The following is a 27,115-nucleotide window of genomic DNA, read 5'->3' as shown; positions in this document are numbered from 1 at the left end:
GAATAATCATATGAAGTGCCAGAACATCTTCTGCCTCATTGAATACATACCAGGTTGTCTCCAATTCATGTATGTTATGTAAATAAATCTATTTGAGAAGGGGCTTTCCTTGGCAAAACAAATTAGAATTTTGTGTTTTAGCTTTGTCAAATCGCAAAAAAATAAAAGCATAACTTCGATTCAATAAATCTTTATTGAGCTCCCACGGGGTGCATGAATTTAGAATCTATAATTTACAGAAGTAGAAAAGTGTCACTTTAGCCTCTTTTATGGAAAAAAAAAAAGCAAATTACAACATCCCTATATATTTCAAGTGAATCATTTAATGTGAGGCTCAGTTTTATATTACCATAAATCAATAGACTAAAATGAAAAAGTATAAACATTTTTTCCCTCTATCAAAAAAGTGTTTTGATGCCAGGATAAACTAGCCTGTTGGTCTAACAACAGCTGATCAAAAAGGCTAGAGAATCTGGAAGTAAAAAATGTACTTGGAAGCACTGTCCTCTGAGGGCTCTTTCCCCTGAGGGCAACAAAATGCTGAAAAAATTAACTGGCTCAAAAATTATATTGAAAGATCAAGAAGGGGAGTTAGTCACAGCTTGGGGAAAAAACAATTGAGAACAGATGACAAAATGTAGCTAGATTCATAATTATGAAGTTTTCCTGGAGTTATTCTAGAACTCTGAGTTAACCAAATAGGCTATGAACTCATGTTCCTTTGAACAGAGTGGTTTTAAACAATGGAATCTCCAGTGCACCAACTGTATTTTCAAGTATAATTCTAGTATTTGTACCTAGCAATACAGAAGAAAAGCAGCAGGGAGAAAGTATCAAGTATCTAGGACATAAAGGATTTGGCAGCCCTAGAATTCCCAGATTAAGTCTTTTTCATCAGGAAAATCACATTCTGGCTCAGTCCAAGGTGACACTGGAGACAGTGCTATTGATGGCTTAGGAGGCAACAGTGAAAGTATTGAATCCTGGCTTTCTTCTTTCATCTGTTAAAGAAACTCAGAATAAGGGTGTTGGCACATAAATTCAATACAGTAGCTATGTTAGAAATAAATGACTTTTTAAAATGTAAAAAGTGTTTAAAATTGTTTTGGGGCATTTTCACTAAAAATGCCTTTGATCATCTGAAAACAGGAGAAGTAATAACCAAACGAACTAACTTTTATCAGGATTATTTTGCCCCTTCATCATCTCTAGCCAATAGAAAACACTAAAATGTCTCTAATCAAAAACATTAATTAAGGACATAGTAGCATTTAATGATATTCTGTTTGTTTTTACTCATTTTGTTTTGCAGAATGGACGTATTTTAGAAAGTCTATAATTGCACTACCAAAAAAGTTTTCTTGTTTTAACTTTACTTCGTAAGGGAATAATTATTAAGAATCTTGGTTATCAAACTGTCCCATTAAGCGAACAAAATGAAATGAATTTTTAATAGTACTGAAAAACATCTAGACAACAGAAGACAGATCAGCTTACCTGTTTGAAGAAAACATGGGACAATAAACTGCTTGCAGATGGTCTGAAATTTTTTTAAAAGTCATAAAAAAAACCCTTGTATTAGAATGTATATTTTTAGGTATAAAAATATATTAGAAATTAGTTTTAGAGCTATAAAACCCAATACTAAAAAACTGAAGTCCAATTCTTAGCTTCAACCTTGACTAATGGGAAGAATTAATTTGAGAAATAACATTTATTGGGCACTTACTAATTATAAGGAAGTATGCTAGGCATTACAAGGCTAAAAAAAGATAAATAAGACACATTTTATTTCTGAAATACTAATATGTAGTTATGATAATAATTTATTATTATGGCAACAACTAACATTCTTGTACTACTTGGAAGTTTCTAAAATGTATTAACATAAATGCACTAATTAATGTTCAGAAAGATGAACTGATTTTTACAAGATAACTAGGTTACGAAATGATACAGCTGAGACCAGAGACCACGTCTTCTGATTTCAGATCCAGTACTCTTTCTGTTTGCTCCTTGCCTCTACTTGTTTTTAGCATTGCTATTTTCTGGATTAGACTGTAATTTTTTGATCAAAAGACTGATAGAAGAGATTTAAGTTTGGTGGGAGGGGAACACCACAAAGCTTCTATAAAATATAGAACTTTAATGCGATTAACAAGTGGCCAACATTACCTTTTCTCAGGATCTTGTTGCAAACAGAGCTGGACCAAGCTAAAGAAGGCAGGAGAGAAAGTTTTTGAGGATGGAGTTTGCAATCTGTCACTATTTCCTGTGCGAGTTCCACTGGAGACAAGTACACTTTCTCCAATCCCAGAGTCTACACCTGATCGGGAATTCTTCATTCTGGATTCTGACTGAGGGAAGATACTAACATCCAATGGACTATAGGGAGGACCTTTCAGTTTCTGTAACAACATCTAAAAGAAAGAAAAAATTCCTTCAACCCTTTTCAGAGAAAACATTAAAACAACAACAACAAAGATTCTAAGAGCAAAGATGTTTAACAGAAATTCTCTAGATTGAATATAAGGGATCTTATGAAAGAAAGGTAGTTTGGGGCTTTTAGTAGCATTTACCTGAGTCCTATGCATGTCCTGGAAAGGTACCTGCCCACTGGCCAATTCGCATGCTGTAATCCCAACACTGTAAATATCTGACTTTACGTTATATCCATGTAAATCCTGTAGAACAATTAATTTGAAGTCCTTTAGTGCAATTAACTTAATAAAAAGTTATATAAATGTGTTTTGAGAAAGGATGTTGAACAATGGAAAAAACTCGTAAGTGAGAAATCAAGATATACCTATGTGGTATAAACATTTTAAAATCCCTAACATAATAATTTTGACAAGAAAGAGGAAAAAAGTTTCGCAGTAGGCCATTCACCAATCCAATCTAAGGGCACAATTGTCTTTTAGTCAAGCTCAGAAGACACTCAAGATGCACAGACAACCCAATACGAAGGCCACACCTGACCTGTCTCAGTAGTTCTGGGCTCAGCCACGGCTGCACTGATGTGCTGAACTGTGGGAAATCATACACAGCCCTATGCCTCTGTCCGTGCTTAACCAAACTATGCAGGTGGGACAGGCCAGAGAGGGTCACTAGGCCATCACCAGAAATGAGGATATGGCTGGCTTTAATACTCCTAGAACAAAAAGAAACAATCCTAAATACTAGGAAATTGGCCAATGAAGAATAAAAAATCTGGTCAGAACAAATCCATGTATTCTCTTGGAAAATAAATACTCTTTATAAAGTTATAAAATAGCACATTTATAAGTAAGTGTGCTTACACAAACACATACATACATATATATGTATACATCCACATATGAAATGTTTGGGAAATTAAGAAATCCTTTTCAAGTATTTAATACAGCATTAGAACAAGGGGAAATAAAGCTAGCTACATTTGGAAGGGATAATATTTTTTTTCAAACTAGGAATGGAATCAAATTATTAATTTCACTATTTTAGGATACTGTTGCAAAATACCCAAAGAGAAGTCTAAAAAACCAAGTAATATTTGAAGTATAAAGTTAGACTTTAAAGTTAAATTATTATTATTATCCAATTAAGGGCAGCCTCTCATGGTACTACCATCATTTACACAAGATGTCTTATATAAAAATTTCCTTTGTCAGATAAATTATACAAGAGCCTGTTTTTCATCCAAAATAGTGAATTTGGAAACTAACAGAGTAGGATGGCCAACAGTTTGGTTAATTATAATAAAACCTTGATTAATTAGAATACAGTTTGTTGAAACTCCTCAGTTAACCAGTATGTTCCTAAAAATGAATAGTAAGAAAAAAGCTTTGAAGAGATTGAAATGAACAGTAAAAAAAAAAAACAAAACAAACAAAAAAACCCAAGTTTATTTAAAAATAATTAAAGGGGAAAAAGTCCCAGTATATCATAGAACAATGTTTTTAACATTCAGCCAATTATTTCTGCTTCTATAGTTTAAAAATAAGAGATAGTTTTAAGGTGCTACAAAATATTTAAGAAATCAAAGAAAGGTTTAGTTCCAATTTGTACATGATATAAATATGACATAGAGCTGAAAAGCAGATAAAGAAAAACAAACGAGACAACCAGGATCCCCACCTATAGCTTATTCCCCAGGGTTCCACGAGGGCAGGTGCTCCACCAGAAACTGAGCACAGAATTTGGTAAAGACAATGTGGTCTGAACATTTTTGGTGAATGAACATAAAATATAAACAATTACTGTACCTACTAGCCCATTCCTTCCTCAATTTCCATTTACGAGTTTCCTATCTCTCCTAACACTCGACTTTTCTTCTTAAAATTTCCTTAAATGATTTATTCCACTTAAATCCTTCATTCTGTAAAATACAAATAAGTAAATACCTGTGAATACAGCCATTTTGATGCAGATAGCTCAACCCTCTCACTGCTCCAAAGAGAATGTTTCTTATTAAAGTTTCACTCATTCCTTCAGGAAAGTAAGTCTTCAAGATTTGACTTGCTGAACCTAAAGAAACACCTGAAATCTTTAATTGAACACTGCAAGTGATTTTGCTTCTAGCCAAGTTTTAAATGTTCTTTCAACCATAAACTAACACACACACTCCCTCCCTCTCTCTCTCTCACACACACACACCCCCATTATGTTTGAGTCTAACCACTATCCTAAGATGCAAAGGTAATTTTCCTTCAAGAATCTGCAAAAAGACCTTTCTAATGATATCTAGAGATCAGAAAATTAAAAATTTTCAGTATTACTAGAAAAATGTTGTGTGGCTTTATTTTTGAATCCAGAGGCAATTCACAAAAGTTGTCCCAAAAATCAAAGCTCTAGAATCCATTCATATTTATTGAATACACTTATTGAACACTTTGTGTGAGGAAATATATGAGCACCAAAAAGAAAAATACATGATTCTGGCCTCAAGAAGCTCAAGTCCAGTGAAATGAGACAGGTACACACACAGGTGTTTACCATATAGTAAAATAAGTAATTTACAACGAGAGAAACTGGGAGAGAGATAGTATGCATAGGTGAAGAAACATTCTGCTTGAAGACCTATAGTGGCTTTCCATTGATAGAGAGCCAGGAAACTGAAGGAAAGAGATAGTTTGTTCAAAGGCATGGACTTCTTAAGGAAGCAGTAGTAGTTTAACTGATGATCAGACCCATTCTGCTTTTTTCCAAAGCCTAAATTCAACATGAACCTGATAGAGAAATTTATCATGAAATCTAGACGGCCACTAGATTTAGAAATTAAAAGTAGTGACTCATAAACCTAAAATCCCATTCACCCTTACAATTATAGCTTCCAGGCTAAACTAGGAGTTATTTTATCTAAGGTGAGTTTTCTTACCATAAGCCATAAATGGAGAAATAACCCAAAGCCAGCTGCCAACAGTGAAAACAGTCCAGTAAGTTGTAATATTGGGGTGCTGGAAAAAGTGGGACAGAATCACTGCTTTCTAGGATAAACACACAAGAAACAAGACATTTAAAAACTTTGTCCCCCTTATGAAGAAAATAACAGCAGAGGTGGCAGTAACACTCGGTGCAGCTTATTAGTACTGAGCGCTGTTCTCAGTGCTGCCGTCTCTTTAAATGTCACCACCATGACAAGAAGTATGTCATATGATCATTCCTATTTTACAGGAGAAAAATAGGATATAAGAAACTTAGAAGTCAGTCAAAAAGCACAAAATAAAAGGAGTGGAAGTGAGATGTGAACTTGGTCTGACTCCTGAAGTCATACTTTTAATAACTCTATTATGTTCTTATTACAGAAACATTGAAAAATAGATAAAACTATGAAGATAATCACTTCTAACATTAAATCACAGAGACAACCACTGCTAACATTTCACTGTAATTTCTTTCAATCTTCTTTTCTGAGCAATATATACGTGTACATGAAAATACTTAAAAAATTGGGACAATATCAAAACAAAATGCCTTCCCTCTTTATATCGAAAATGATTAGTGACAATGAAGATGGTATTATAATATTCCCAAAATGCAATTCTGTTAAAATTCATCAATTCAAAAGTTGATTTTATTTAGCTGGATGAAAAAGAAACTGTTTTTTTCTATTTCCCTATATGACTATTTGTGATTAGACTAGGAGCACTGTAAATCTCCAGACCAGCATTTTGAAGATGATATTCATTTGAGGAAATTTATACTAGTTGCCAAAGTTTGAATATATTTGTTCTTTCATGAATCTGGCTTCCAGCTATTATTTCTGACTCTGTTACTGTGTGTTTATAAGAATAAAGAAATCTAATTTTAACAGAAGAACTATAATTTGGGGGGAAAAAAATTCCTACAGATGTAATCCTGTCAAAAGACATTAAATATATCATTTTTCTCACATTGTTACCTGTAATGCTTTCAGGCGTTCATCAGTGCAGTTTTCTAGATTTGTAATTTTTATAGTCACCAGTGTTCCTGTAGGCGTATGACGGGCAAGATGGACAGTTGTCAAGTTGTCAAATCCTCTTCCTATAATCAGATGTAAAACTCACATTAGCAAACAAAGAAGAAAAAAAACCTGGTAACTGGGACATCATCAAGAAGAAAAAAAACCTGGTAACTTGGATTCATCAAAATTAAAACCTTCTGCTCTTCAAGAAGACACTGTTAAGAAAATGAAAAGATAAGCCACTGAATGAAAACATTAATGATACTTTTATCTGACAAGTTTACATCCAGCAAATATAAAAAATTCTTACAACTCTATAGAATTCTTAGAATTCTACGCAACCCTATACTAAATTCAAAAATATGCAGATTAAATAGGCAATCCACAAAAGAAGATGCAGGAATGTCTAATAGGCACATGAAAAATCCTCAGGGTAGAGAAATGCAAAATAAAACCACCATTACATATACTATTAACATACCATTGATATACTATTACATATCTATCATAATGGCTCAAATTGGGACTTGATAAACTAATTATGGCAAATTCAAACAATGGAAATTATTCAGCAATCCCTGGCCCACTGACGTGATAAAAAAGGCAGTCCTGAAAGGCTTCTTTCACTTAGCATAATGCTTCGGAGATTGTTCCCTATTGCTGTGTTTCAGTAGCTTCTATTACTCAGCAATAACCCACTGTATGAATATACCACAATTTATCCAACCTCAAATTGATAGATATTTGGGTTGTTTTCAGCTTTTGGTAACTATAAATAAAGCTGCCAAAGTATTCTTTAAGTAGACATGTTTTCATTTCTCTTTGGCAAATACAAATGCGAGGGCTGGGTCATGCATATTTAACCTTGTAACAAGTTGCCAAACTGGCTTGGAAAGCGGCTAAACTATTTTTATTCCCACATACAGTGTATAAGAGCCACAACATACTCATCAGCATTTAGTGTCATCAATTTTTAAAATGTAAAACACCTTGAGTGGCACTTACCAATAAGCACCTAATAAATGTTAGTCCCTCCCTCTCTCCACAGTCACCAAATTGTGCCATTTATCTTTGAAAAGAAGTTAATCCCAAAGTGTCTCCAGTGTCCGCATGACTGCCATAGTTCAAGTCTTATCCTCTGTCGCTGGTTGCATGCAGTGACTTCGTCACCGTGCCCTGCATTCTCAACGAACGCTCCAAAATTACTGGGAAAACAATACTTCAAAAGCCTATACCTAAGTCCCATTCACCAGAAATTCTGACTCCACAGCTCTGTGATGGGATACAGGCGCTGCAATTTTTAAAGATTCGGGTGCTCCGGATGGTCCTTCTGGTTGTAAATCACTGATCTTTATCTTCCACACTGCTGCCTGGAGATGCTGCCCGTTTTCCCTCTAACTTCAGCATTTTATCCATAGAAAGGTACTACAGTGCAGCACCTCTCCAATCAGAAAGGTTTGCTTTCAAATCACTAGCTGTAGCACTGTTACTTAAGTTCTCAGAGCCTCAGTTTCCTCGTCAGACAAATGGCGAGCGGTAAAAGGCTGACATGAGAAAGTGCACATGAAATATTCAGCACAGTGCCCGTTAGATGGGATTATTACCATTATCACCACTCCACAAAGCATCTCAAACATGGACAGGGTAAACCAAAATTGCTTTGAGAAATGAAGTGGGTAAGTTGTCGGAGTCTGAACTTCTAAATACACTGTAAGAAATCTTTCACAATGTGTTACAAACCTCCCTTTCCAGATTTGTCTCCTACCACTGCCTACACTCCCTCTGTTCCCACGTATAGGCAAAGAGCATCTATGGGGTAGTTCCCTTCTAACCAGCGTTCCTCAGTCATCTACTGAAGTAATTTTTTTTTAACCTTTTTTTAAATTGACACCATGTGAACACCCTTTCTAATTCGGGGGCATTATCCACCAGTGCTATTTAGAAGTGTCAGATCCTTATTTCTCTTGGTCTCCTTGACACTGGCATGGGAAGGTCAATGACTTAAGCTTAGCCAAATGAAGGCTGGAATTAGTGATAAACAGAAGCGGAGGCAGGCAGAACTCACTGCAGTGGGTTCCAGTATCTGGGATGTAAGTGATCTAACAGGTAGTACACTAACTAGGCTGTTCCTATGCCATGGTCCGGTCTCTGGTTCTAGTTATTTAGCTTTTCTTAGTTTCTTCCAAGTCTCTCTCTCTAGCCAACAATTGTGTCAGTTAGCAATACTGTTAAAAAAATATTCCTCTCTTAATCTAGTCAGGATTGTTTTCTGTTATTGCAGCAAAAACCCTGAATAGAATATTTAGCAAACTTTTCCTCTTTTTTCAGGCTCCTTTTTAATTTTGTGACTTTTCTTGATTCTCAGTGCAGTCAAGATGGACAGTCCGATGTGCCATCTTTTCTATTCCCATAACAACACACCTCTACTATAGTACCCTCTAGCACATAAATAGGACTATCTTGCCTGTTCATCTTCCCAGAGAGAATATGGATTCCTCAAGTGTTTTACATGGTTTTATATCCCTAGACTCCAACACAGTATCTGTTTGCAGTGTGTAATAGCTATTTGTGATTACTCACAGCGAATGTTTCACACGTGTATGGCTATTAACAGATCTGTCAGACACAATTAACATCTAGTTTTATGCTACAGGTGACAAAAGAAAAAGACCTGCCCACAAAACAATCTTTTTTTTTTTTTTTTAACATTTTATTGATTTATTTGACAGAGATCACAAGTAGGCAGAGAGGCAGGCATAGAGAGAGGGGGAAGCAGGCTCCCCGCTGAGCAGAGAGCCTGATGCGGGGCTCCATCCCAGGACCCTGGGATCCTGACCTGAGCTGAAGGCAGAGGCTTTAACCCACTGAGCCACCCAGGCGCCCCCAAAATAATCTTTTTGTCATCAATTTCATTTCTAATGATGAAGGGTCAATCCAAGATAATTACCTATTTCCACTTGGAGTTCATAGTGAGAAACGTTGGTGGAACAGATCACATCCTTTGCTCTAGTGGATGGAGGCAATTGGGAAAAGGCTGGCGCATCAACCTGCATTATTTTAAAAAGATGAGAAAAAATAAACTTTTTTTGGTCCCCCATTTTAGTCCTCTACCCTAATATAAAATACTGATATTTTATTTTTAAACATGCAAGTGCTCATTAGGAAGGCACTAGAAGGTGGCTTAAGACACTGTTTCAAGATCTAGAAAGAGTTTAAAATTGCTAATAAGTGGTTAAAAAGCTATCCGCATGTAAAGGGGGAGAGTGTGGGAAAAGCAGATTTATAGATAGCAAAGAATACTTTCCTGCACAATCTCTAGTAAGCATTTTTAGGAGTTGCTAGAAACAGCTATTAATTCTTCAGGGTACCTAATAAATACATCTACTACACATATAAGTACCTGCTCAGCTAAGGAAGGTGTTAATAAATCAAAGAAAAATTTCCACATTGCAGCCTATTAAAATTACTGATGTTTTTCACCAGATGAAATCAATCAGAAGGGAGGTAAGAAAGAAAAACCTCAAGAGATGGGAGAATAGGGTTCAGACTTCTGCAACGATCCGAGGTCTCACGGGGGTGCTTTAGCATCAGAGTCTTAGGTTTGCAGCAGATCCCAGGCCCAGTGAAATAACACGCCCACAGAAGAAAGAAGAGGCCGATACCACCAGTGTCATCCGATAGCCAGGAGGGCCTCCCAAAAGACAGCCGTTCTCCAAAAGACACTTGGGAGGCTTTACAGGCACCAGCAGGTGGCAAGAATCTTGTTACTGCCTCCAAGGTAGAAGGAAGAAAGGGATTAGAAATGATATTACTGGGTAGTAGGAGTTGTGCTGCTTTTTATATTCTTGATTCTACATGGTCCCTAAACTTTTAAAAGAGCCAAAAAAATATAAGCCCACAGTTAAGGATGAATAAAGGTAAATATTATTCAAGAGGGGTGAAAGACTATAAAAAGAAACCCTACTATTAAAATCAGAAATAATCCCAGTGAAGAAAAAGAAATCCAAATAAGTCATTTCTTCAGAACAGGTAGTCTTAAAATTACCTCAGATTTAAAGAATACAAATAAGAGAAAGAAGAAAATATAACAATTTTTAAAAATCTTAAAGTGATAAACTACAAGCCTGTCAGGAAGGCTAGAGCACCAAATGAACTGAGGTTTACAGCTCACTGCTAGAGAAAAATGGAATAGGTTACCCAATAATGGACTGAAATCAGGCTAATCAACCTTTTCTTTGCTTCCATATACTCCATTAGGGAAATAGTTGTCTTTTTTTTTTTTTAAATATGCTCCATGCCCAAAATGGATGGGGCTTTAATTCACAACCCTGAGATTAAGAGTCATATGCTCTACCAACTGAGCCAGCCAGGCACTCCAGGAAATAGTTTTCTTTAAAACAGAAGGGGCACAACGCCTGTGTGGCTCAGTTGGTTGAGCAACTGACTCTTGGTTTTGGTTCAGGTCATGGTCTCAGGGTCACGGGATCAAGCCTCATGTTGGGCTCTGGGCTTAGCACAGAGTCTACTTGGGATTCTTTCCTTCTTCCTCCCCCTCTGCTCCTCCCCCGACTTGCAAGCACATGCATGCTCTCTCTCAAATAAATAAAATATTTAAAAAGAAAAAAATAAAGTAAGACAAATATAAGGGGCAAATATATTGGAAATAAGCAACTGAAGTCTAAAACAAAGTGTTTTACACAGGTTCAAAGTTACAGGCCAAAGACAATTATATGTAGGATATTAAGTTTGCAAATATAGTAGAACTGAAAAGAGAAACCAGAATGAAAATAATCAAATACTGACCCGATTTTCAAAAAGTGTGAAAACTACAAAGAGGTAAGGCTTGATACACTTGCCCAGTAAAGTCTAAAATCAAACTACTAGATAGATGAATTACAGACACTTAAGAAAACAACATGGTAATTACAAGAAGACAGCAAAGGTTTACTAAGAGTGAATCATCCTAAACTAAGCTCACTTCTCTTTTTGATCTGATGACGAGAGAATTAGAAAGCAAAAATCATGGCAGGGTCAGACTTCTAAGGAAGATGGTGGAGTAGGAGGAGCCTAAGCTCACTTCATCCCATAGATACACCTAAGTAACACCCACATCAGTGTAAATAACCCAGAAAACAACCTGAAGACTAGCAGACTCTCTACAGTTAATTCTACAGAAGATACATCCAAAAAATGGTAGGAAGGGCAGACCTGAGATCTGGAACCAATGACCCACAAGACTGCAGGAGGGACAGACAGTACAAGCATGGAGAAGGGAGAGGAGCAGACCCCAGGCCAGGCAACACAATCATGGAGACCGGCAGTGGGAAGATAAATCCCCATAACATTTGACTATGAAAACCAGAGGGGCTTCATGAGGTTTTACAATCAGTGGGACCTAATGCCTAGTAATTTAAAAAATAATGGGCTCAGCTCTGGGAGAGCCAGAGCATAACAAACAATCCTGCTAAGATAAAGTACTGAAGCAGTAGTTTGGAAAACACCTGGGGTTGTATACAAAACAAACAAAAACTCTAAGAAGAGACAAAGAAGAACACTACACAATAACAAAGGGGGATACTCCAACAAGAAGATGTAACAATTGTAAATATTTATGCAAACAAAGGAGCACCCAAATACATGAAACAGTTAATAATATAAAGGAATTAACTGACAGTAATATAATAATAGTAGAGAATTTTAACACCCCACTTAGAACAATGGGCAGATCATCTAAATGGAAAAGCAACAAGAAAACAGTGGCTTTACATGACACACTGGTCCAGACGGATTGAACAGATATATTCAAAACAGTCCATCCTAACAGAATACACATTCTTTTCAAGTGCCCATGAAACATACTCCAGAACAGATCACATGTTAAGCCACAAAACGGGCTTCTACAAATACAAGAAGATGAAAGTCACACTACTGACTTTTTCTAGCCACAGCACTGTGAAACTACAAGTCAAGCACAGGAAAGTATCTGGGAAGAACACAAACACATGGAGATTAATTAACATGCTACTAAACAATGAATGGATCAATAAGGAAATCAAAGAGGAAATGAAAAAAATACATGGAGACAAAAAAAAAAATACATGGAGACAAATGAAAAAACATAGTGGTTGAAAATCTTGGGGATGCAGCCACAGCAGTTTAAGAGTGAAGTTTGTAGCAATATAGTATAAACTCAGGAAGCAAGGAAAATCTCAAATAACCTCAAATAACCTAACCTTACACCTAAAAGAGCTAAAAAAAAAAAAAAGAACAAACAAAACCCAAATCCAGCAGAAGGAAGGAAATAATAAAGACTAGAACAGAAATAAATTATATAGAAACTAAAAGAATAATAGAACAAATCAACAAAACCAGGAGCTGGTTCTTCGAAAAGTCAACAAAATTGATAAGCCTCTAGCCAGAGTTATCAAAAAGAGAAAGGACCCAAAAATCACAAATGAGAGAGGAGAAAATGATAACCCACACCACAGAAATACAACTAGAGGAAATATAAAAATCTATATGCCAAAAAACTGAACAACCTGTAAGAAATGGATAAATTGCTAGAAACACATAATCTGCCAAAACAGAAGAAGGAAGAAATACAAAAATTTGAACAGACCAATTACCAGCAAATAAATTACCAAAAAACTCTCAAGAAACATAAGTCTAAGGCCAGATGGCTTCGAAGATGAATTCTACCAAACATTTAGAGAAGAATTGTTTCTTCTCAAGCAATTCCAAAAAAAAAGGAAGCATTTGACAAAGTACAACATCCATTCACGATAAAAAAATCCTCAACAAAGTAGGTGTGGAGGAAACATACCTCAACATAACAAAGGCCATAATAAAGACCCATTGCTAATATCATTCTCAATGGGGAAAAACTGAGAGATTTTCCTGTGTGGTCAGGAACAAGATAGGGATGTCCACTCTCAGCACTTTTATTCTTTACAGTACTGGAATTCCTAGCCACAGCAATCCGACAAGACTAAAGAATTAAAAGGCAACCATATCAGTAAGAAAGAAAGAAAACTTTCACGATTTGCAGATGATATGATACTATATATAGAAAAGCCAAAAGACTCCATCAAAAAACTGGTAGAATTGATAAACGAAATCATTAAAGATGCAGGACACAAAATCAACATACAGAAATCTGTTGCATATCTATACACCAAATGAAGCAGCAGAAAGAGAAATTAAGGAATCAATCCCATTTACAATTGCACCAAAAATAATAAGATACCTAGGAATAAACCTAACCAAAGAGGTGAAAGACCTGTACTCTGAAAACTACAAAATACTGATAAAAGAAATTGAAGATAGAAGAAATGAAAAGACATTCCAAGATTATGGACAAATAGTGTTAAGAACAAATGTTGTTAAAATGTCTGTACTATCCAAAGCAATCTATACATTTAACACAATCCCTATCAAAATGGTAACAGCATTTTTCACACAACTAGTACAATCTTCAAATTTGTACAGAACTGCAAAAGACCCCAAATAGCCAAAGCAATTTTGGTAAAGAAAAGCAAAGCAAAGCTGGAGACATCACAGTTCTGAACTTCAAGTTGTATTACAAAGCTGTAGTGATCAAGACAGTATGGTACTGGCACAAAAACAGACACATAGATCAACAGAACAGAATAAAAACCCAGAAATGAACCCACAAATATACAATCAATCTTTGACAAAGCAGGAAAGAATATCCAATGAGAAAAATACTGTCTCTTCAACAAATGGTGCTGGGAAAACTAGACTGCAGCATACAAAAGAATGAAACTAGATGATTTCCTTACACCACACACAAAAATAAATTCAAAATGGATTAAAAACCTAAATGTGAGACCTGAAATTATAGAAACCCTAGAAGAGAACATGCACAGTAACTTCTTTGACATTGTCCAAAACAATCCTAGAATGGAGCACAGGCAGTAATTTCTCTGACATCAACCATAGCAACATTTTTCTAGATATGTCTCTGGAGGCAAGGAAAACAAAAACAAAAATAAACTACTGAGACTACATCCAAATAAAAAGCTTCTGCATGGCAAAGGTAATAATCAACAAAACAAATAAGTGACCTACTGAATGCGAAAATATATTTGAAAAGATGTATCTGTTAAGGGGCTAAGATCCAAAAATATAAAGAACTTATACAACTCAACACCCAAAAAACAAATAATCCAATTTAAAAATGGGCAGAAGAAATGAACAGACATTTCTCCAAAGAAGACTTAAGATCGCCAACAGATACGTGAAAAGATGCTCAACATCACCAATCATCAAGGAGCTATAAGTCAAAACCACAACGAGATATCACTCCTATCAGAATGTCAGAATGGCTAAAATAAAAAACACAAGAAATGACAAATGTTGGCAAGGTTGTGGAGAAAAAGGAACACTCTCACACTCTTGGTAGGAATGCAAATTGTACAGCCACTGTGGAAAATAGTATGGAGGTTCCTCAAAAAATTAATAAAGAATTACCATATGATCCAATAATTCCACTACTGGGTATTTACCCAAGAGTATGAAAACACTAATTTGAGAAGATGTATGCACCCCTATGTTTATTGCAGCATTATATACAATAGCCAAAATATGGAAACAACCCAAGTGTCCATCGATAGATGAATGGATAAAGAAGATGTGATATAAGGGCACGTGGGTGGCTCAGTGGATTAAAGCCTGTGTCTCTGGCTCAGGTCATGATCCCAGAGTCCTGGGATCAAGCCCCGCATCGGGCTTTCTGCTCGGCGGGGAGCCTGCTTCCCTTCTTTTCTCTCTGCCTGCTTGTGATCTCTGTCAAATAAATAAATAAAATCTTAATAAAAAAAAAATGTGAGATAGATATATATATATGTCACAAATATATATAATCACAATGTTTATTGTAGTATTATATACAATAGCCAAAATATGGAAGCCACCCAAGTGTCCATCGATAGATGAATGGATAAAGAAGATGTGACATATATATATATATTATTCAGTCATAATAAATAATGAAATCCTGCCATTTGCAACATTGATGGATCTAGAGGGAATGATGCTAAGTGAAATAAGTCAGTCAGAGAAGGACAAATACCATATTATTTCACTCATATGTGGAATATAAGAAACAAAACAAATAAAGAAGAGACAGACAAAAAAACCGAACTTAAATATAAAGAACAAATTAGTGTTTACCAGAGGGGGAGGGCTGGGGAGGGGTGAAATATGTAAAGGGGACAAACAGCATACTTACCATGATGCACACTGAGTAATGTACAGAATTGCTAATCACTACAGTGTACAAATGAAATATAACATTTTATTTTAAATATACTGGAATTTTAAAAAACTCAGGGCACAGTCCTGTTCCTATCAAACCTTTTAGAAATTCTAAAAATTCAGAAGACCTATTTAATGGAAAATCTGCCAAGGTAATCATTAAAACAATCAAATACTTAGAAGTTAAACTAACCAAGGAAGTTAAAAAGGTATATAATGAAAACTATAAAACATAGCTAACCGAAATTTAGGAAGACATAAATAAATGGAGGCACATTTCATGTTCACTGATTGGAAGACTTAATATTGTTAAAAGCTCAAGGAACCCACAGTAATTCAAATCATTTTGAAAAAGAACAAAATTGGAGAACTCACTCTTTTTGAATGAAAAAGAAACCTATTACAAAGCAATGGTAATCAAAATGGCATGGCACTGAAATAAAGACAGAAATATAGACCAATGGAAGAGAATAAGAGCCCAGAAATAAACTGCCACATATATGGTCAAATGGCATTTGACCAGGGTGTCAAGACCATTCAATAAAGCAAGGACAGTATATTCAGCAAATGGTGCTAGGAATAGTGTATATCCACGTGCAAAGGAATGACGTTGGACTCTTAACAAACATCATATACAATACTTAAGTCAAAATGGATCAAGGGCCTAAATTTAATATCTAAAACAATAAAACTCTTGGAAGAAAAAATGGGACAAAGGCTTTGACATTGAATTTGGAGATGATTTCCTGGATATGATAGCAAAAGTATAAGAAACAAAAGAAAAACAAAGCCCACTTCATGTAAATTTTCACATTTTGTGCATCAAAAAATAACAACAAAGTAAAAAGGTAACACACAGAATGGGAGAAAACATTTATAAATATCTGGTAAGGTGTTAATATCCAGAAAATATACAGAACTCCTAAAACTCAACAACAAAAAAGGCAAATAGCCCAATTAAGAAAAGGGCAAAGGACTTGAATAGACATTTCTCCACAGAAGAGGTAAAAGTGGCCAGTAAGCACATGAAAAGATGCTCAACGTCACTAGTCATTAGGGAAATGTAAATCAAAATTACAATAGATATCACTTCATACACATTAGGTTGGCTACTATCAAAAAAACAGAAAATAAAGAGGTGCTGGCTAGGATGTAGAGAAACTGGAATTCTTGTGCAATATTGGTAGAAATACAAAATGGCAAAGCCGATGTAGAAAACAGTATGGCGGTTTACCCCCAAATTAAAATATCATTACCATATGATGCATTAATTCCACTTCTGGATATACCCGAAGAAATGAAATCAGGTCCTAAAGAGATATTTGCACACCCACGTTCATAGCAGGATTATTCACAATAGCCACAAAATGAAAGCAACCCAGTGTCCATCAACAGATGACTAGATAAGCAAAATGTGCTATATACATATAATGGAACATTTTCACCCTTAAATAATAAGGAAATTCTGCAAAATGCTACAACACAAATGGACCTTGAGGACATTAAATGAAATATAACTCAGTCACAAAAAGACAAATACAGTGATTCCACTTATATGAGGCAGAGTAGTTAAAAATCATAGAAAATAGAATGGTAGTTGACAGAGGCTAGTCAGGGATGGAGAACAGGGAGTTATTGTTTAGTGGATACACAGTTTCAATTTTACATGACTAAAAGAGTTACAGAGATGGATGGTGGTGACAGCTGCACAATACTATGAATGTATTTGATACCACTGAACTGTACACTTAAAAATGGCTAAGATGATGGGGTGCCTATGGCTCAGCAGGTTAAGCCTCTGCCTTCGACTCAGGTCATGGTCTCATGGTCCTGGGATGGAGACCCGCATTGGGCTCTCTGCTCATCAGGGAGCCTGCTTACCCCTCTCTGCCTGCCTCTCTGCCTACTTATGATCTCTCTCTCTCTCTCTCTCTGTCAAATTAAAAAAAAAAAAAGGCTAAGATGGTAAGTTTTATGTTATGTGTATTTTAGCACGAGGCCAAACAAAACAAAATAGAAACACACACACACACACACACACACACAGAGGCAGCAGCACGTGTGGAAGTTTCCTGAAGTTTAAGACCTCTCTCTTGGCAACAGCAAGGAGACAACAGCAGACATTTTACCTCAATCTGAAGGGTAATACTTGAATGAAAATTAGCATTGGATAATATATTCTATTGCATAAAAGGGCAGAAGACTAAAAGACTTCAGAATATTAGTGAGTAAAAAGTAAAATGAGAAAAATGAAGACAAGTGAATATAGGATCAAGATAAACTTATAAGCAGGAATAATTGGGATTACCTTGTTCTGTAGGAAACAAGGAATTCGAAAGGCAGGTTCCGTTTTGTAGTAAGGATTGCAGAATAAAGTAAGGATTAAGAAAGGGAGGACCCCAGAGAAATATTTATTCCCTAGCATGTTTTTTAAAATATTACTTAATATATCAGGCATTACCCAGGAGAAATACAGAAGAAAAACACAGGATGCCTATTTTATGGGAATCATGTTATAGTCAGAGAGACACGTATATCAATCATTGTGAGATAATACATACCAATTTCTGGGAATGTCTAAGATTTGTAGGAGAATAATAAACAAAAAGTACAAGAGGAAAGGCTTCAGATATGCAATATTTGAGCCAACTCTTCATGAATGAAGAAAAATTTTGTTGGAGGCAAAAAAAAAGAGTAATTCTAAGTCTCAGTAGCAAGAAATGAAACTCAAAAATTAGACTTATTCCACACCACCAGGAGTCCTTATATTATGCTAAGAAGTTTAGGCTTTCCCACAGGCTGCAGGAAACCAATGAGAGTTTTAAAGCTGGAAAGTGAAACAAACAGTCCCGTACTGGTCAGGGCTGAATTCTGATCTGAGTGTGAGAGGAGGTTAATCAAGGAAACCAGAGGCAATGTGTCCTCCTCCAACTGTCCCAGGTAAGAAATGAGATTTGGGTAGCAGCAGTGTTGAGGTGAAGGAGGGTATGCACTCAACCACATTTCAGAAACAGATACAAAAGACCAGGTGAATAATAAAGACCAGGTGAATAATTAGATGTGGGGGCTAGAGGTAAGTGTCAGGATAACTTCAGAGTTTCTAGTTAAGGTGACTTAGTAGATGGGTTTTCATTAGCCAAAGAAAGAAATAAAAGGGGTCAGAGAAGTTTGACAGATTAAGGTTTTACTCAAACTACATAGAAATGCCTTTGAAAAGTCTAATTGGAGGCATTCTGTAGATACTTCCAGTGCCCAGGAAAGAGTGTGGGCTTATGGGTAAAAATCAGGATCACCAGTCCTGTTGGATGCCAGAGTCCCCTCATGACCTGAAGGAAAACCCAAGGTAGCTATGGGACAGTCTGACATCTGAGCAACTGAAGCCTAGGAACAGGTGCCGCTTAGGGGCAGCCTGTTTGGGCAGAAGAGGTCTACTGTAGATTTCTGGAGAATAATGAAAGTGGAGGGAGAAACAGTAAAAGATACTGTAAGAAAAAGAGATATGGAAGAACCAGCAATTACATTCTGTACTATGAAACTTTGCTTTCTATACTACAGAAAGCAAAGGAGGAATATTAATTGTACTTAACCATTTTCTTACCAAGTGTTGATGGATACTGGTTTCAGACTGTTTTTCAGGTCTGAGTGATTCAACTTGTGTTCGTGAAGTGCAGAAACAATCCTGGAAATTCAGAAATGCATTTAATAAGTGAAAAATAAATCACAAGATAAGTAGGGGTGATGTGTGAATACAAAGGTCTGGTGACTGGGGTGAGGTACAGAGGGAAAAGGCAGCATGCAGGAACCTGGAATTGCCAGGATTCACAGCATGGAGGTAGTATGTCAGGGAGAGAAGAAGAAGAACAAATTTCCTATCTGGTATAATTTACTTGGTATTGTCTATGATCCTTATCCTATCCTCTGAAAGTCATAGTATCAATTCACTTTCACTGCTGGTGTTAATTTGTAACACTTTAATCATCTTTGCGGTTTTGTTTTGAATATTTAGATAAAGATTACTCTGCTGTACTCATTATAATCAATTTTAGTCTTCAGATTCTGTTTCTTAAATGTAGGAACCATGTTTAACCACGTTAAAACTACACAATGAGTGTATCTGGAACCAATTTTGTTTCTTAAAGTGATAAACATCTTACTTCAACTGGAAGCAAATTAAAAGTAGGTGACTTGGGGCACCTGGGTGGTTCAGTCAATTAAGTGTTTGCTCTTGGCTCAGGTCATGATCCTGGGTCCTGGGATCCAGCCTCATGTCTCCTGCTCAGTGGGGAGTCTGCTTCTCCCTCCCCCTCTGCTCTTGCTCTCTCTCTCACTACTTCTCTCTAATAAATAAAATCTAAAAAAAAAAAAGAGTAAGAGCCCGGTTGCCTCTGAACTTTACTCCATGTACCCTTTTTCCTTACTGATTTTTCTCTGTGTTCTTCGGCAATGATAAATCTTAGTTATGACTACATGACTAAGTTTTGCAACTCCTAGTTTTGCAAATCATCAAACCTGGAGGTGGTCTTGGCAGGACCTCTAATACAGTTATCAAAATATGTTCAAACATAAAAAAGTCTTTCTAAAGAATGCCCATCACTTTTTTTTGATGTAAGAGAAGTTAATTTAGACATATTAGGCATATTTTTAGAGACACCAGACGCCAGCGTGGCACAGTCATTGAGCATCTGATTCAGGTTTCAGCTCAGGTTGCGGTCTCAGCGTCTGTGGGATTGAGCCCAGCGACAGATCACACTCAGCTCTCAGTCTGCTTGGGACTCTCTCCCTCTGCCCCTCCTCCCTGTGCACGCACTTTTTCTCTCTCTCAAATAAATAAATAAATCTTAAAAAGAAAAAAAGACATATTGGACATATTTTTAAAAACTTATATCAACCCTAACTTATTCTCAAAATAAGAGAAGTGATCCATGTTTTTTGGTTTATAGAAATAGAGAAAACATTTTATAAGATAACATGATAGATCTCCATTTCATTATCTTTATATAGAATTTTCACAATTCAAGAAAGTGATCACTAATGTGAAGACAGCTAAAACCAGCCAATGTTATAAGGCAAAATGTTTTTGCTGACCTCTCCTAAAAAATGTTAGTATGTTCATTAGCTGTTCAAGTTATAAAAATCATAAAACACTCATAGCTTATACTTCAAAACATTTTTATATCCACATTGAATCAATTAGATGCTGGTGAATAATAGCTTATGAAAAATACACACATTAAGGTCTTTTAGGCAGCACAAATTATTTCAAACCATCCAGAAGATGCCCTAAAATATTTTGTGTAATTTTTTTTTTTTTTTTAAGATTTTATTTATTTATTTGACAGAGAGAAATTACAAGTACACTGAGAGGCAGGCAGAGAGAGACAGAAGGAAGCAGGCTCCCTGCTGAGCAGAGAGCCCGATGCGGGACTCGATCCCAGGACCCTGAGATCATGACCTGAGCCGAAGGCAGCGGCTTAACCCACTGAGCCACCCAGGCGTCCCAATGCCCTAAAATATTTTGTGTAATTTTTTAATCCACTATCATAACAGCCAAATAAAAAACAGTTATACCTAAAAAAGAATCTAAAGGAAAATATTTTACTTATGCTGCTCCTTTGAAAACACCATTTCTTAACTCTCCAACAGAGGGTAAAACTTGAATGGGGAGGAATCCTTCATAGGTATAAACATCAACTTTATCTCAGTTGTACAGATATCTCATTTAGGAAAATATTCAAAGAATTCTAAATATTTCATCATTACAGGAAGAGTAAAATTAAAATTAACAAACGGAATAAATTTAAATCACCCATTATTAAATTCTACTGTTTTTCACAAAATCCATAATTATAGAATAAAAGAATAAGATATTCTTTTTCCAAAATTCAGAAGCCCTGGGAATCCACACAGCCCTCTAAATCTCAGGATCTTCATCTATCAAATGCCTTTTTACATCTCATCCAATTTACAAACTGATATAAAATTGTTAATCTTAAGTAATCCTTTAGAAGAGGGGTCTACAAACTATATGGTCCACAAGTCAGTCTGAGACACTACCTGTTGTAGTGAATAAGGTTTTACTTGAACACTAACTTATTCACTTTTATTTATGTATTGCTTATGCTTTCGCACAACAGAAGAGTAATTTGTTACAGGGACCATATAGCACACAAATACTATCTGACTTTTACAGAAAATGTTTGTTCATCTCTGCGTTAGAAAATGAGGTGGGTATTTCATAACAACTTTCTAGATAGATAAAGCTCCCCACCATTTTTTTTTAAGGTTTTATTTTTTTATATAATGTCTATACCCAACATGGTGCTTGAACTTATAACCTTGGGATCAAGAGTCATATGCTGTACTGACTGAGTCAGCCAGGAGACCCTAAAGCTCCCTTTTTAAGTAGAAAAGCATTACTTTAAAAATAAAGTAAATGCATTCTGTACTTTTCATATACCAAACAAATCATACAATAAATCCAACGAACACATTCTGTATTTCCTCACTTTGTAGTTCTGCCTCTCAGACTTGGCAAATGATGGAGCAAATTGGCAGATACGAGTTTGAATCTGGCAATTCTTTGCCATCTTGGGCCAAACTCAAAATAAGGATTAAACCACCTGCCCTGCCATCACTTACACTTTGAAGGCTGAAAGAGATATAATATATGAAAGTATTTATAAACTGAAAATCATCATACAAATACACCCATCACTTTTTAGAAGATTGCTACATTAATAAAGTCAGATATTATATTATGGTCTATACAAGACATGACAGAAGACCTGAAACTACTTAATCTAAATAATATTTTCTGTAGGTTGAATATTTTTTTTACCATATGATTCTTGGTTCTCCATCTAGATACCATGGCTCTAATATAAACACAAAACAAACTGGAATCTATACATCATATTATACATTGATCCAAATTTTTTTGTCTTATAAGAGGTTTATTTTTATATTATTTTGTTTGTCTTTGGTCTAATGGAAACTTGTGAAAGGGACTTTTGAAAGATTTAAGTATAAGGCATAGCCAACTAGATGGGAGAGGCATATATAAGTACAGTAAATGTATGAAAATGAGTGGGTATGGGACAAAGAAAAAGAATAATGAATATATCAGAAAAATAAAGGAGAAGCTCTTTTTTAAAGCAACAAAAACTCAGTGAAAATTTAACTCATTTCTTAAGACCAGAAGCCATTCAGGTCAAAATAACATCTCAGCATAACAATAGCCCATCAGAACACACTTTCAATTATGGCTCTGCACTAACATCTAACTACTCTGATGGCACAAAATTAGATCTGTGCTCTTTTTGTTTTTTACAGATTTATTTACTTATGTTATTTCATTTTATAGATTTTATTTATTTATTTGAGAAAGAGAGAGAGAGAGAGCGCGCGAGAGCGAGTGCACAGAGGGAGAATGAGAGGGAGACGTAGACTCCCCACTAACAGAAGAGCCCAATGCAGGGCTCGATCCCAGGACCCTGAGATTGTAACCTGACCTGAAGGTAGACACTTAACTGACTGAGCCACCCAGGAGCCCCTTATTTATTTGAGAGAGACTGAGAGAGAGAGAGAGAGAGAGAGAGCCTGCGGTGGGGAGAGGGAGCCAGAGAGAGAATCCCAAGCCGACTCCTCACAGAACATGGAACATGACATGGGGCTTGATCTGACGAGCCTGAGATTATGACCTGAACGAAAACCAAGAGTCAGAGACTTAACTGACAGTGCCACCCAAGTGCCCTGAAACTAAATCTATGTTAACACAAACTTACCAAGAGAGACATTGAATCGTTTTAGTTCACAGAAAGTGTCAAAAATCCATCTACTCCAAAAAAGATTTTTGCTTTATCTTCAAGATGAAGAAATATCCTATTATAAAAAAGAAAAGTAAAATAATTAGATTTAATAAAAGTTCCTGGAAGAACTAGTTATCAACCCTTATGATATTTAGGCAGCTGTTCTTTGACGCAAGGACTAGAGACATTTCTGAAAAGTGTCTATACAGAGCATTTCTGTTTACCGAACACTATTTGGGAACTGACATCACAACAGAAAAGCAGATTCTGAGTTATTTCCAAAGACCAATATACCTGCATCTCTCTTTATCTTTTCTGTACTTTTTTAAAGAAACTTAAGCAAATGTGAAAGCAATACAGAAAATCAGTGTTGGACCCACCTATAAATATACTCCAATAATTTCCAATTATTCTAGTTATAAGTAAATGTTCTACAGCTTCCTAATTGGATTAATTGCCTATTAAATCATTTGGGGTCCATGACTAAAAATTTTGGGAAAGAATCTGGATTAGTAACACACTAGGAATAACATTTTCTTGTTACCATATTTTTTTTTAATTTTTAAGATTTTATTTATTTATTTGAGACAGAGTAAGTGTGCAAGAGTGGGGGAAAGGGCAGAGGGAGAAGGAGAAGCAGACACCCCACCCCATCGCTAGCAGGGAGCCAGACTGGGGCTCAATGCCAGGACACCAGGATCATGACCTGAGCTGAAGGCAGGTGCTTAACCCACTGAGCCACCCAGGTGCCCCTCGTTGTCATGTGTTTTTTAAAAAGAGAAATGTTTTCAGTTTTCACATAAAAATAATATTCTAGGCTGAATATTTTTTACCTCATGATTCTTAGTTCTCAATTCTGTTCTCCCTAGAATTTGACAAGTATGAGATATAGAGATTATTATACAAATAATTCCTGTCCACTTTCACTAGTAGAGTATTAATCTCAATAGTTTATGAAGACACTGCAACAGATTCATAAGTTTAAAATAGCAACTTCTTCAGATTCAAGGAACTACAAAGGCACCACCAAAACATTTCAGATTTTTCCTAACAGAAAGGGTAGCAATGTTCTAAACTTTCTAGTACTGGGTGTTTTGTTATACCTAACCAATATCTCTTTCTTATTAATTGTGGTTTATTATTTCATTTTAATGAAACCCCCAAGTTTAATCAAGGTAAATATCTAAGCAAAATGAAAATGAAAAGGAAGACTTTGTAAGCAGTAGATATTATAGAGCAGTATCCAATTTTACTGCTAAGGAAAGATACGAATTTATTCAGGATATTCACTATAAACCCAAAGTAGAGAACAGGAGGAAGGAAAACCTGAAAGGTTATGATTATTTTGTCTCCTGCCATTCATTATCATCAATTTAAGGCAGTGCAGTGGCATTTGCTGTATTACAAAAGGTGGAAGCAATACCCGCCCTGCCCACCTTCCAGGGTGGTTGAGATCAAATGAGATACTTCATCTGAAAGGGCTCATAACCACCAAACACTGTACCAATATAAGAGCTTGAGTGGATGCTCTGAAAGGTACATTCAGCTGGAAAAGGTAAGGTTCAATTGGAAAGCAAGTTGGCAATGTTTCAATAACCATGAAAATACTCATACCTTTTGATGCAGTAAAATTCTCACCTCCCCTAACCAACTCTAAGGAAATGTCCAAATAAATGAAGAAACCATACACATGTAGAAAGTCTTTACACTGTTAATCTGAAGCAACCAATTATTCATTCCACCACGTGTTTAATAATGAATGACTACCATGGTTGGCACTGGGGACACTCACCGGTGATCAGGGTAGACAAGGCCCTAACTAGTTGCAGTTTACACTCCCACAAACAAAACGATTAGGGAGGTCATGATTAACACAGTTTTCTGGTTTCTTTCTTTTTCCACTTCATATTAGTAAGTTCTTAAATAACAATAAAAAACTTTAAATTCCCTTACATTATCTGTATTTCTGAAAAACTCAGAAGGAACTGACACCATTTATGAGACTTGTTAGTACTAAAGAAGTTGTCCCACTGGGGTGATTTAATCCCACAGGTTTCTGCTTTAGATATGCCAGACGATTAAGAGATAATTTTACAAGACATTTTGAGGTCAAGGGAGCAGCTGTACCTTGGGTTGAAGGGACAGATTCACTGTCATAATTTTCGCCTGCTTGCTCTTTCGCTAGATACGAAGATACAATCTTTTTAAAGAAATCATACATGAGATCTATATTTTTAAATATATTACATCAGTGTGGTCCCTTGCATTTGTGTCTAACAAGCTAATTAGGGTAAAGCTTTGTAAATAATTTAAATTTACTCCATTATAGAATGGTTCTTCCAAAGGCCTCAATAGCAAAGGTTAACAACGTCTGTGAAAATCACAGGGCGCATTTATTTAGAGTATAGAATGGTTCGTACAAAGGCTTTAATATCAAAGGTTACCAAGGTCTGTGAAAATCATAGGGCGGCATTTATTTTGCCGGATTTTGAATTAATTCAGGCATCCCACAGAGGCCATTGTTACAGGGAATGCAAAAAAACAAAAAAACAAACAAAAAAAACCGATTTAACTCTGCTGAGCCTTAAAATTACTGTAATTTTCAAAGGAATCTTGAGAAGCCATGAAGTCTTAAAAATTATAGCGACGCACAACTCCGTAAGATTTTCCAAACTTAGTATCGTGACTCACGCTTTCAAAACACATTTACTGAGCGCCTACTGTGCGCCGGGCGGACTCTGTGCTGGGCAGACGCTGTGTCACAAAATCCTGACCAAGTTTTGAGGAAAAGGGTTATTTGACACAACAAACCCACGAGGAAAAAACACAACGCTGCGTTTAAATACCGAGAACAAAACAAAGCTGGACCATTTAATTTTGTAAGAGGTTCCTTCCGAGTCCTGCTCTGGGAGATCGCGACAGCGAACTCGCAGAAGGTGGGACACGGAGCCGCGGCCGGGGGTGTCCTCTGTTTGGAAACTCCTCCGGGACCCGGAGCGCTGCCAAAGGTGAGAGGTGGGGGCGGAGAGGACTCGGCGGAGGCCGCGCCCCGCGCACCTGGCAAGCCCCGCCTACCCCGAACGCAGGTGCCTCCGCCACCGGGGCCCGGGCTCAGGGGCCGCTCGCCCCGTCGCGCCACGCGGGACTCCAGCCACCGCTCCGCCGGCTCTCCGGGCTTGAGTTCGAGGCTGAGCGTCGAGTTCCAGCTGAGGCTTCCCGAAGCAGGCGCGGACCCAGCCGCGCTCCCTCACGTCCCCGACCCGGCCCTACACCTCCCCCCACCCCCGACCCCAAACGGCCTCCCCTCATTACCCTGGCGGCGACCACGACCAGCACCTCTCCTCAGGCGGCCAACGGTGCGGGGCCTATGGGCCCCGGGAGCCCAGCCCGCCGAGGGGCACCGCGAACGCACAAGACCCGCTCCCAGCGCGGGCCGCGGGGCGCAGCAAGGCGGCGCGACCCGGACTGGGACTGCGGGCCTGGAACTCTGCCCCAGCCCCAGGCAGTCCGCCCGGACTGGACTCGCCCCAGGCTGGCGGCCCCGCCTCCCGCCCCCGGGCCAGGCGGCTAGAGGGCGGGGCCTTCTAGCTTGAGGGCGGGACCAACG

The 27,115-nt window shown here is 37.0% G+C and overlaps 1 protein-coding gene across 2 annotated transcripts; it reads right to left on the bottom strand.

Moving 5' to 3' along the window:
• Positions 1 to 178: 178 nt before the first annotated feature.
• Positions 179 to 27,096, bottom strand: STRADB (STE20 related adaptor beta). Of its 2 annotated transcripts, XM_032354437.1 has the most exons (12): positions 26,821 to 27,094; positions 23,485 to 23,581; positions 19,299 to 19,379; positions 9,369 to 9,468; positions 6,380 to 6,501; positions 5,357 to 5,465; positions 4,383 to 4,506; positions 2,980 to 3,151; positions 2,580 to 2,684; positions 2,176 to 2,420; positions 1,498 to 1,540; positions 179 to 1,001 (listed from the first exon to the last, which is right to left on the bottom strand). In XM_032354437.1, the coding sequence occupies exons 2-12, from the start codon at positions 23,494 to 23,496 to the stop codon at positions 867 to 869; spliced, it is 1,248 nt and encodes a 415-aa protein (XP_032210328.1). In that variant the 5' UTR covers positions 23,497 to 23,581; positions 26,821 to 27,094; the 3' UTR covers positions 179 to 866. The 2 variants fall into 2 exon arrangements, with proteins under 2 accessions (XP_032210328.1, XP_032210329.1); XM_032354438.1 differs by lacking the exon at positions 19,299 to 19,379 and having other exon boundaries at positions 26,821 to 27,096.
• Positions 27,097 to 27,115: the final 19 nt, after the last annotated feature.

The sequence above is a fragment of the Mustela erminea genome, chromosome 8 (genome assembly GCF_009829155.1).
Source record: "Mustela erminea isolate mMusErm1 chromosome 8, mMusErm1.Pri, whole genome shotgun sequence".
NCBI lineage: Eukaryota > Metazoa > Chordata > Mammalia > Carnivora > Mustelidae > Mustela > Mustela erminea.
Note: the sequence above shows the minus strand (reverse complement) of the source record. Positions and strands in the feature narration are given on the sequence as shown.